The following is a 12,373-nucleotide window of genomic DNA, read 5'->3' on the forward strand; positions in this document are numbered from 1 at the left end:
AATGCACTGTTGGTGGAGTTGTGACCTGATTCAACCATTCTTTAGAGCAATTTGGAAATATGGCCAAAGGGCCATATTTGTTTGGCACATAGTAGGAGATCCCATAGTAAAGAGCTCCATGCACACCCTTTGACCTAACAATACCATTACTAGGTCTGTATCCAAAAAGAGATTAAAAAGAAAAACAAGAAGGAAAAAGACTTATATGTACAAAAATATTTATAGCAGCTCTTTTCTGGTGGCAAAGAATTGGAAATTGAGGGGATGCCCATCAACTGGGGAGTGGCTTAACAAATTGTGGTATGTGATTGTGATGGAATACTATTGTGCTATAAGAAATGATGAGCAGGATGCTCTCAGAAAACTGTGGAAAGACTTACAGAATCTGATGCAAAGTGACATGTATTGTGTACAAAGTAACAGCAATATTATAAGATGATCAGCTGTTAATAACTTAGCTATTCTCAGCAAAACAATGATCCAAGACAACCTTGAAGGACTTAGGATGAAAAACGCTATCCATCCCCAGAGAAAGGACTGATGGTGTCTAAATACAGACTGAAGCATACTTTTTTTATTTCCATTATTTTTCTTGAGGGTTTTTTTATCCGTGTTTTCTTTTACAACATGACTAATATGGAAATATGTTTTGCATGACTACACACGTATAACCTATATCGAATTGCTTGCCTTCTCAAGGAAGGGGGCAGGGAGGGAGGAAGGGAACTCAAAGTTTTAAAATTAAAAATTGTTTTTACATGTAATTGGGGGAAAATAAAATACTAAACAAAGAAAAAAGATACAGGAATGGTTTGCCATTTCCTTCTCCAGCTCTTCTTGCAAATGAAGAAACTGAGGCAAACAGGGTTAAGTGACTTGTCCAGGGTCACTTTCAGGTCTTCCTGACTCCTGGGCTATATCCACTGTACCACCTAGCTACCCTGATTCTTTCAGCCTTAGCACATACTCATCCATTCAGCATTTATTAAACACCTATTGCATACAGAGCAGTGTGGTAGACACTAAGGAGTACACAAAGTTTAGATAAGACGTATCAGTCTATGTATAAGGGGTAAGACACCAACACAAATAACTATATATCACAATATCATTTGTAAAGTTAAATAGGAAGACATACTACAGTCACATGTGAACTCTGAGGGAGAAGAGCATTACCAACTAGGGGAACTATCTAGTGTTTTGAGTTGAATTTTAAAGGATGAACAGGAATTTGACAGGTACAGAGGGGAAGGTAAGTTTATTTAAGGTATTAAAAATAACAAGAGTAAAAAAAAAAGGAAGAAAGCATAATAGATGAGAGGGCCATTAGATCATTACTAAATTATGCTTGGCATTTTTCTGTTCAAGGAACCTTCACATTTAGCCCCTCATTTCAGCCACTTCCTAACCATAAGAGCTGAGAAGGCATTATTACTCTCTCCTTATTGTGGAACAAAGGTCATATGGTACCCTATAGTAGGGGGTCACAAAACCTGGGATAGGATCCTTTCTCCAAAACTTAGCTGGGTAATGTTGGGTGAGTCACCCTCCCTCAGTTTTGGTTTCCTTATCTGTAAAATGGTGTTGATAACACCCTCACAAAAGGCAGTCTAATGTAATTTGAGGCAGAAAGGACTGGGTTCAAGCCCTGGCTCCTGTCTGTCCCTCCCTTTAGCTCTCAGTGGCAGGGACAACCCTCTAAGACTATACGTTGTAAAACAGTGGCTGATATGTGTTGGTAGAGGCAATGTCCTTACTGAGAGTTCCCATCACCAATGAATTTACTGGTTCTCTCTCTCCTCCTACACCCCCAAAAAAGAGTAGTTACTACCTACATCCATCCCTAGAGGTTAAACAATTTGCCCAAAGTGACTGAAGTAGAATCAAGGTCTCCTCCCAAATTGAGTGTCAATCTACCTCATCAGCCTTCCACTATGATCACTGGTCAAATCATGACCCACCTCTCAGTGGTCCCTGAAGTTCATTCCCAAAGGTTCCAGGCTCTTTGTTTTCCTAGGGGACTGGTGGGTGGCTGAAGGAGTTAAGGGGGCTGCTCCTAAACCCGGCCTTCTCCCCACCCCAAGCATCTGCATCTGCCTTGGGTGAGTTTAATGAGAAACCCAGACACCTCATAAGTGACTATACAAACAACTTCTGGGACAACCACTAACTCATTCAGCAGAGAGAGACCTGGGGCTGCCAACACTTTGAGGGAAGATAAGTGAATGGAAAGACCAAGGAGAAAGAGGGTGGGTTTATAGCTGCCAGTCGACAGAAGGATTTTTGCATATTCGTCTGCAAAACTCTCTCTCAAAGTCAAACTCTTAGCAGGTTCTTTAGGGAGCCAGGATTAGAGCTCACCAGCCCCCAACTTTACAATATTTGATTAGGAATTTTGGGGCGGGACCCCTGGCTGGCATAAACCGGCACACTCTCTTTTTCTACACACACACACATACACACACACACACACACACACATACACACACTCACACGTCTGCCAATCCACAGAAGACTAGACGGAGAAACGTGGTCGCTTTTTAAGAGAGACAACTCCTTAGGTAAGTTTATTCATTTTGCCTCCTTTTGGTACTTTGTATCCCTGATGGGAAAAGAGGAGAAGGGGAATAGGAGAAGTATGAGTCAGAGGAGGAATCATCCCCTCTCCCAGCCCCTAACGCTGGTAACAATTCCAGGGATACTGGAGTGAGGAGGGGGTGGGGTGGCAGATGGAGTGAGGAGAGAAGGGTGGCAGGATTTTCTTTGGTGTGTGCCTGCCTTGACTTTTCCACTTGGGGGTTCCTGCAGTTCTTATCTGTGGAAAAGTGAAGGACCAGGTAAGTGCATAGAATAGCTGGTTCCTTTTAAATTACTATTCCCCAGCCCTGTGAGTGCCTGCAGCTTACTGTACAAGGGGCCAGGCACCCAAATGAAACTCTGTGTGCCAAGATACAGGTGTGGGTTGAAGATAGACTCAGGAGGAATGCGGGTGAGGGGTCCTGCTGCTATTAGATAGTTTGTAATCCACTTATTAATCCAGATGTGGAAGTGTTTATTTCTCAGCCTCAGGAGGGATGTGAGTGAGGGGTCCTACTGCTATTAATTAGTTATTAATCCACTTATTAATCCAGATGTGGAGATAATAATTTCTCAGTGGTGGACAGATGAGAAAGAGGGCAAGAAAGAAGGAGAGAAATAAAAGCACAGAAACAGACAGAAAAAAAGAGGGAAATAGAAATAAAAAGAAAAGAAAGCAGAGGGGGAGGGATTGTAAAAGAGAAAGGAGAAAGACAGAAAGGAAAGAGGAAGAGTATGTTTCCATGGAAGGGGAAGGCAGCATATCCGAGAATGACGCCTCCCCCCCGCCAAATTCCAGTTATGAGTATGTTCCCCTTACAAAGCTTCAACTTCAGGGGGGTAATCACTTTGTTATTGAGCACACATTCCAGGTCTAAGTCTTAAACAGGAAAGAAATGCCTCTGAAAAGTAGGGATGGATTGAGGTTCCTGAGAGCTGTCCAGGGGAAAAGTAAGGTCTCCAGACCCAGAAAAGTTGCTTCTTAAAAAGGGACAAATTCTTACCAAAGTGCCTAGTTTAGGAGAAGTGGAAATGGAGACAAAGCTTCTCTATGCCAATCTGTCCCCCAAAACCCCTCCCCCCAAGGCAGCTACCTTGATCCAGCAGAAGCAGAGAGGTTATGCATGGAAAAATATGTGGTTGGCAGTGGGCAGTTCCATCCATCTTCACTTGTGCCTGGAGCCAAGGGCCAGCCAGCATGCCCAGGCAGTGGGGCAGCTGAGTCTGCTCCTAGGGAACACTATGAGTTCTTTGTCTAAAGCCTGAGCCTGCCTGAGAACAGGCCAGGGATCTTGTTCTCCCAGCAACCCCAGGGGTTGTTAGGACTCAATGACCCTTAGGAGACTACTAGGGACAGAATTTTGAGGAGACCTCCTTCAATTCCCCCAAAATATACCTGTCTAGAGAAGCCTAGGGAGAAGTCGTGTCCAGGAAGGTGCCCCCTCTTCCCAACCCAATGCCACACAGTTTGGAGTTCTTTTATCTCTTCAGCAGATGTAATGAAGTGCTTTCCTCAGTTTTCTATTCTAAGAGACTAGCATGATACAGTGGGAAAGGTTTTGGGCTTGGAGTCAGGGGAACTGGATTCAAATCCTGGCTCTGTCTCTTAGTACTTCTGTGACCTTGGACAAATTAATTCCTATCTCTGGGCCTCAGTTTCCTCATCTGTAAAATGAAGGGATGCAATGACTCTGTGATCCCTTCCAGCTATGATCCTTTAACACTCATCTTTCTCCTGGTCAGAGCTGTCAATGCCCAATGTAATGAAGAGAATGGTTTCAATGAGAGTGCCCTGAGGCCACAATCTCAATTCTCAGAGACCTTCAAGTCTGATAGGGAGAACGTAGGTCTGGGGTGTGTATGAAGGTGGAGGATTCACTTCTAGAGATTTGATTCTCTACCTCTGGAAAGTACCCACCACCCACAATTGTGGGTGCAGGAGCAGGCACCTGGCTGGAATGAATTCAATCATGGTTTAACTGTACTTGGTGTGTCAGTCTCTTCATACCCATTCTCCTCACCTACAGGCCTTCCTAAAAGGTGACATGCCTTCTCTCCCCACCAAGTTCTCCTCCAATTCAATGTTCTCATCCAATCAATGTGGTTAGCATGGTGGCAATGGGCCGTGTGGCACCATGGGTGATCTAGGCATGGGGCCTGGCAGCTCAGGTGCCAACATTCAGTGCCCTCTGGAGAGAAAATGACATTCCTAGATCATCTCTGCCAGACAGGTAGCTTGGCAAGAAATGGGTGAGTTGAAGAAGAGGTGATGTCAGCAAGCTGGCAGGTCGTAACTACCCGGAAGAGCCTGAGAATGGTCAGAGGATCGTAAACTTAGAGCTAGAGGAGATAGTCCAATACAACTTCATTTTACAGATGAGGAAGGCTCCGAGAGGTGAAGTGACTTGTTTAAGGTCATACAGGTAGTAAGTTAGAGGGCCAGGGTTTGAACTCAGGTCCTCTAACACCAAACCCAACTCACTGGTTACCATTTACAAGGAGATGGTGCTTGAAGCCAATTCCCTTTGCACTTTTCTCCATTCCTCGTCCCTTTCCTTTGGGTCCCAATGGCTCTTAGGCAATGTCACTGGGGGAGGGTGGGGAATGCCAACACTTTACTAGACATTGTAGAGGAGAGAAGATGATATTCAGTTCATACTCTATGACCTCATCACGTGCACCAGAAAGCCAAGCCCCAAATCTGACAGCCAGTGTCCTAAGCCTGGAGCTGTTCTGTTGGTTCACTATTGATACACCTTTCCCTCTGTCACCCCATAAACTGCTGATCAAAGGAGTTTTCTCAGGAGCAGCACCTTGTAGACTGCTGGAAAACTGGGTATATACCCTGAACACTGGGAGGGGCTTCAGGATAGGAATCTCGTTCCACAGCTTCAGGTGGTTTGGGCTCAAGAAACCCCCAACCTACTAAGGGTACCTGGGCTTTCCCCTGGAGATCCAGATGACTCCCCAGAGGAGGGAGGCACTCCATGCCCCTTCAGACATTTCAAATCATTCCAAGGTATCCTTAAGCATCGAGAAAAACCCCAGAAGGCTTTGAAGCCTCAGAGGGGGCCCAATTGGAAATATGTCATTGTCCTGGGACTGCACTGGGAGCTAGCTCAGCTCTGGAGAGCTCTGGAGTGCTCACACCTGACCCAACATGACTTGCAGGGTCCTAAAGGCTCCAAAGGTTCCCCAGGCTTCAGGGTCCTATTTCAAGGTCCTTCCCAATCTGTAAGAATCATATTCTGTGGCCATCAGGAGAAGAGTCTGGTGTCCTAAGTCACCCTCTTAGGTGGTCAACACTGCATGCCTTTGAGGCCCTCAGTGCAGAAGCCTGTGTGGAGTTACTGGGACAAAAACCAGATAAAAACAGGATGCATCGGACCATAAATCACTAAATCAACTTAAAGATCATCCAGTCCAGCTGCCTATTCTTACAGATGAGGAAGCCAAGGCTCAGGGGAGAGCAATGGTTTGTCTGATTTCCCAGAGCAGCAAGATCCTAGTAGAACTGAAACCCAGCTCCTGCCCTTGGGAAGTCTGACAGGGAACATTTGGCCTGGTCTGGTAGAAAAAATGTCATCCCTTCCCTTAAGGAAGCTAGCTCCCTCCTCATCTCCTTCTCCTGCCTTCTCTGGCTTCCTTTAAGTCCCAACTAAAATCCCAGCTTCTACAGGAAAGCTTTCCCAACCTCTCTTAATTCTAGTGCCTTTTCTCTCTTAATTACTTCCTTTTTTCCCATATATAACTTGTTTTTACATATTTGTTTGCTTGTTGTCTTCTCCTTTAGATTGTGAGCTCTTTGAGGCCAGGGACTGTCTTTTGCCCCTTTTTGTATCCCCATCCCTTATCACAGTACCTGGCACTTAATAGGTACTTAATAAATGTTTATTGACTGACTGTCCTTTAGTCTAATGGAGTAAACCTGGTCTTTACCCTTGGGGAGCCTCAGTCTTAGAAAGAGAACTTAGTCCCCGCCTTTAATATGCTTCCAATCTGATGAAGACAGACAGACAGAAGCCACACCTACCCAGGATACGGACATCATAACTGATCAGCCATGACTCCAGAGGACCAATAATAAAGTATGCCACCTGCTTCCTGACAGAGAGCTAATAGACAAATATGCAGAATGAGACGCACATTTTTGGACATGGCCAATATGGACGTTTGTTTTGCTTGACTACTATATTTGTTACCAGGGTTTTGTTTTTCATTACCGCCCCCCACAGTGGATGGAGGGAAGGAGGAGGGAGTGAGGAGGGAAAGGAAATGAGCGCTTGTTAATTGAAAAATAATGAGACCCTAGCAAATAATATAGAGCAAATAATATCCACATTCTTGCTCACTCTGCCCTCTCTCCTCTGACAGGTACCAGAGACAAAATGCAGTGGGTGTCCCTACTGCTTCTGGCTGGGCTTTGCTCCATGTCCTGTGCCCAGTATGAAGATGACAGTCATTGGTGGTTCCACTACCTCCGAAGCCAGCAGTCGACATATTATGATCCCTATGACCCTTACGAGCCCTATGAGCCCTATCCCTATGGAGTGGAAGAAGGTCCTGCCTACGCCTATGGCAGCCAGCCTCCCTCTGATCCCCGTGATTGCCCCCAAGAATGTGACTGCCCTCCCACCTTCCCCACTGCTATGTATTGTGACAACAGAAACCTCAAGTACCTGCCTTTTGTCCCTTCGCGAATGAAGTATGTGTATTTCCAGAACAACCAGATTTCAGCCATCCAGGAATCCGTCTTTGACAATGCCACTGGACTACTCTGGATTGCTCTCCATGGCAACCAGATCACCAGTGATAAGGTGGGCAGGAAGGTCTTCTCCAAGCTGAAGCACCTGGAGAGGCTTTACCTGGACCACAACAACCTGACCCGGATGCCTGGCCCCCTGCCCCGCTCCCTGAGAGAGCTCCATCTTGACCACAACCAAATCTCCCGAGTCCCCAACAATGCTCTGGAGGGTCTGGAGAACCTGACAGCCCTGTACCTCCAGCACAATGAGATCCAAGAGGTAGGGACCGCAATGCGGGGCCTCCGATCTCTGATCATGCTGGATCTGAGCTATAACCACCTCCGGAGGCTGCCGGATGGACTGCCCGCAGCCCTGGAACAGCTGTACCTCGAGCACAACAACGTCTACACCGTTCCGGACAGTTATTTCCGGGGGTCACCCAAGTTGCTTTACGTGCGACTGTCTCACAACAGTCTTACAAACAATGGGCTGTCCACCAATACCTTCAATGCCAGCAGCCTCCTCGAGCTCGACCTCTCCTACAACCAGCTGCAGAAAATACCTCCAGTCAATACCAACCTGGAGAATCTCTATCTTCAAGGCAATCGGATCAACGGTGAGACCTTGGGGATGAGAAATAGGGATGACTGGCATTTTTCATTTGTTTCTTTCTTTGTTTTGAAATTGAGTTTCCCTTTCTTGCGCAGGCTGAAAACTTAGTGACCCTCATGGGACCAGTCTTTTTCACATGCTCTATTTCTTATCTGGGCCGGTTTGCCCCTCCTTAGAACAGACTGGTAATCCCCACCACCACCATCACCACCATCACCACCACCACCAAGGGCTCATCATATTGGTGCCAGACTTAGTGCAGGCATCTGATTGGCTTAACTCACTATAGCTCAGAACTCCTGCTCAAGGGATCCTCCGGCCTCTACCTCCCTATGTAGCTGGGATTACAGGTGTGTGCCCACAAATGGATGGATGGTTGACCTTTTAAAGAGCTTTACAGAGCACTTGCCTGGTTGGCAACCCTAGTTGAGGAGCAGGAGGAAATTCATTTGAGGAGGAAGAAGCAGCACAAATGGTATGCTGTACTAGAAAGAATACTGAATTTAGAGTTAAGAAAGAGAATGTTAATTGTCAAACCTAGAGTATACAGAAAATTTAAAAGACCTTAATGCCACATATAGCCAAATTCCCCAGACCACTTATGGGCCAAGATTAATTGCCTACAGGCTAATGTTACAAAATACCAGAAAGTACCAAGAGATGCTAACAGTCCTTTGAACAGAGCAAAATACAATAACTGTTGGGCCTAATAATTTGCATTTATTTGGATCTCTGTGTGTTATAACGCCTTTACCTCACTCTGGAGCCCTAAGCCCCTGATTTGTCACCATTTAATACTCCAAATGGGTCTTTCATTTTTTTTTCATCAGATAAACCCCCATTCTTCACTTACCACTTTAATGCAGGGTATTCTAGTTACCGATAATAAAATTCTCTAGAAGTCCCTTGATAAGCTCAAAAACCCTCAGACAGCCCTTTGTTGACTTAGAATCTTTCCTGGTAGGGAAAATCCAGTATGAATCCTTCCTAGCAACTGCTTAAAATATTAATAAATATGTGTTTCTAATAGGTCAGACCCATAAAACACAAGATGGAATGACATTGTTATTAGTTACAACAAGAATCAGGAGCTCTGGATTTAAATCCTGGCCTCAGCTCTGAGTCACATTGTGGCCATAAGTAAAATTATATCACCTCTCAGAGCCTATTTCCCCATCTGTAAAATAGGGGACAATGGCATGTGCACCACTATTTCACAGGGCTGTTGTAAGGAAAAGAATAATACAAACAAATAAAATATAGATAAGAAAACAAATATACACTTGTATAGGACTTTAAAATTTGCAAAGCTTTTTACATGTTTTCTCATTTGATATAGCCCCTACCTCATATAACAAACTGTGAGATAGGTGCTATTAATTGTATTACATATTATATTGTATCGATTATGTTATGGTGACTTGTCCAGGTTCACACTGTTAGTAATTGTCTGAAGGAAAATTTTCACTTATGTCTTCCTGACTCCACGTTCAGAATTCTAACCACTATGTGGTTTTGTAAAACTTTGTTTTACTTTGAAAAACTTAAAGATTGACGCAAAAGTCAATTATTATTGTTTGCAAAAGCTTTTGTAAAACTTAAAGACTGAAGTAAAAGTGAATTATTATTATGGACAAAGGCACAGTGACTCTAGCTCCTACCCAAAGGGCAGAAGGCAAGTGAATCAACAGACTTCCTCTTTCCTAAATGCTTCTATGTGCATACCTAACTAAAGTAAAAGGACCTAGCCTCCAGTCCTCCAAGAACTTTCATTTTCAAACAACATCTGGTATAGACAGTGAATGAAGGCACTTATTTTATATTGAGATTTTCCAGGTGCTCTTCTTTTCCTAATGAGGTCTCACATTTAGCATAAACCAACCCCAATCAAAAGCGTTTGAGATCTTAATCCCAGCTGGAAGGGACTGGGTCAGCATTTAACCTTCTGACAGCAAAATCCTCTTCTCCCTGGGGAAAGCAAGGTTCATTAATGGCCCCAGGCAAAGAACTTTGAAGACTTAGACAGCTGGGAGAGAATTGTACAATCAATGCTTAGAGAAAATGTGGGTCTTCAGCCTTTTTCTCTTAGATTTGTCTTTTTTGTGTTCTTAAACAGACTAGAGAAGCCAGGAAACTCAAAGGGAGGAGAGCTCCAGTCCCAAGGACATATAAGGGAGGTTGCTGGTAGGGCGGGTAGAAAATAATAAGCTTTGGGAAAGCCTAAAGTTTCATCATTGGCTTCCAGCCCAGACTGGTTTTCTTGAAAACCTTCTCACTTCTCCTGGGTCTTCCGTCCCAAGGGAGCCTTTCTCTAAGATGTCATATTCTGCAAAAGGCGGGGCATTCATGCATTCAGCTGTGCTGGGCCACCTTACAGTTAGCAGAGCTTAATTTTCAAGAGGAATTCTCACTCCTCACCCAGAGCCATCTTCTGTGTTTTCTGCATGATCTCAAGAGTTTACCTTAAAAATATGAGCAGAAAGAGCAACTGTCCTATCCTCGGACTAGAAGGGATGATTTGGTCCCTTCTACTTCTAGGTAAGACCAGGCTATCTCAAATGCCCAGAAGTCCCTTAAAACTCTCCAGAGATGGAAAGCACCTTCTTGATGTTCTGGGGACTCACAAAAGAATTCCCCTTTCTATTGTAAATTTTTCTGCCTCCCCAAGTACCTCCAACAGTATAAACCCAAGTATCATATGTCTTGTCATCGGTAGAAACCACCACTCACACAAAGACAGTGAGGAGTAATGAGAAAATAGGGCACCGGACTTGAAGTCGAAAAGACTGGGTTCAAATCTTGCCTTAGATACTCTGTGACCATCTTTCAACCTCAGCTTCTTCTTTTATGAAATAAAGGAATTGGACTGAATGGACTCTAAATTCCCCTCTGGCTCTGATGATCTGACCTTTTCTAGGACTAGAGACTAATTCTAAGTCTCTACCCCAGCCTTCTCTTCTCCAGACCAAATAACCCAAATTCCTTATTCCTTTTGGTCCCACTTATGGTTTGGGAGTACCATTCTTTTGCCGCAAAAATCAGAAAACCAAGGCCCAGATAAGGGACTGGATTTACCCAAGCTTACACAGACGAGAAGACTGGAATCCATGAATCTCATGTTCACTCTGTGGGCTCCCATAGCTTAGCATCTTAGAGTTGTTGGCTACTCTTTGGCCCTACTCTGACTCAGAATAATGGCTAGAGACAGAGTTCCTGCTGGTTCATCTATCTTTTCTAGAAATCAGAAGAGTATATAATGAGAGCTAAAATGAGAGGGACCTTAAAGGTTACCTAGTTCAATCCCCTCATTTTAGGGTGGGTAAACTGAGGCACGGGGTAAACAGGGTTAGGATTTGAACCCAGGTCCTTTTTTTTTTTTTTTTTTTTTTTTTTTTTACTGTATTACTTTGCTTCCTAGCCAGGGACCCTGGCTCTCCACGCAGCAGCCTGGAGAATGAGGATGATCAAAGTTCTCGAAGCCAATAGGCATAAGGTAGAATGATAGGCTGCTCCCTCCCTGCGCCCTCCTTCCAACAGCTTACCCTTCAGCTTTTCCAGCTTGGCAGCAGCAGAGGAACACAGCTCAGAATGTTATTCCAAAGCCCTGAGATCCACTGAAGTGGGGCGGGTGCACTAGGAGGAATTTGGAAAGACTTAGGTCAGTGTTTAATGTGGGCCGAGAAATGTCTTCCCACTGTCTCTGAGCAGAAGTCCTGTCCTATTCATCATCATTCCTTAGAGCTAAATAGAGGGGCTCAGAATGTCTAGTGCATGGAGAGGAATCTAGAGGCGCCACACACATAAATACATGCCTATCTACATGTACGCATGGTATGTGTATAAACATTTGCAGCCCAGGTGGTTAGTACAGTCTGGGCATCTTGACAACGCATTCCTACCTGAGGCCCCCCCAGGTCTGGGACAGCGTCTATTACTAAGCCTCAAGCCCAGTTCCAGACTGGGCAGGGAGTACAGCTTGGTTTGAGTCACCCCTAGCTTAGCTCCTCCTACTCTGCCAATGTAGTGCTTCAGCCCAGATTAAGATAGCCTTGGGGCATTCTATAGACACAGCCCCTCTCTGGTCCTATCTTCTCTGTTCTGTGAGTAGAGGAGCTCTCTAAAGGTCATACAAGCCATTCTCCTGTCTCCAGAAGGGAATCTACAAAAATAGTTTCAGATTATACCACTGCTTTCTGGAAGATCTCTGGAAAAGGATATTTTCCAGCCTCCCCAGTAACTCTTTCCAGGGTCTGGAACAACTTCAGTAGTCTGGAAATTCTTACTTATGTCTCAGTACACAATCAGAAGCCATGTATTTTGGTTCCTAAAGTCAGGAGAATCTGGGTTCAAATCCCACTTCAAACATCACCAGCTAATTCCAAATCTATTCAATCCCAACAACAAGCCAATTCTGTAGTCATTTTCTATATAGTTTGGTC

The 12,373-nt window shown here is 44.6% G+C and overlaps 1 protein-coding gene across 2 annotated transcripts in view; it reads left to right on the top strand.

Annotated features, from left to right (window-relative positions):
• Positions 1 to 2,273: 2,273 nt before the first annotated feature.
• FMOD (fibromodulin) overlaps positions 2,274 to 12,373 on the top strand; it is a 20,000-nt gene continuing 9,900 nt past the window's right edge. The window contains exons 1-2 of one of the 2 annotated variants that reach the window (XM_027871338.1): positions 2,274 to 2,561; positions 6,952 to 7,938. In XM_027871338.1, the coding sequence (XP_027727139.1) occupies positions 6,966 to 7,938 (973 nt within the window). In that variant the 5' untranslated portion in view covers positions 2,274 to 2,561; positions 6,952 to 6,965. Of the gene's footprint in view, positions 2,562 to 2,739; positions 2,838 to 6,951; positions 7,939 to 12,373 lie in introns of those variants that run through there. The other variant, XM_027871339.1, reaches the window with a different exon arrangement.

The sequence above is a fragment of the Vombatus ursinus genome, unplaced genomic scaffold (genome assembly GCF_900497805.2).
Source record: "Vombatus ursinus unplaced genomic scaffold, bare-nosed wombat genome assembly UNPS02014798.1, whole genome shotgun sequence".
NCBI lineage: Eukaryota > Metazoa > Chordata > Mammalia > Diprotodontia > Vombatidae > Vombatus > Vombatus ursinus.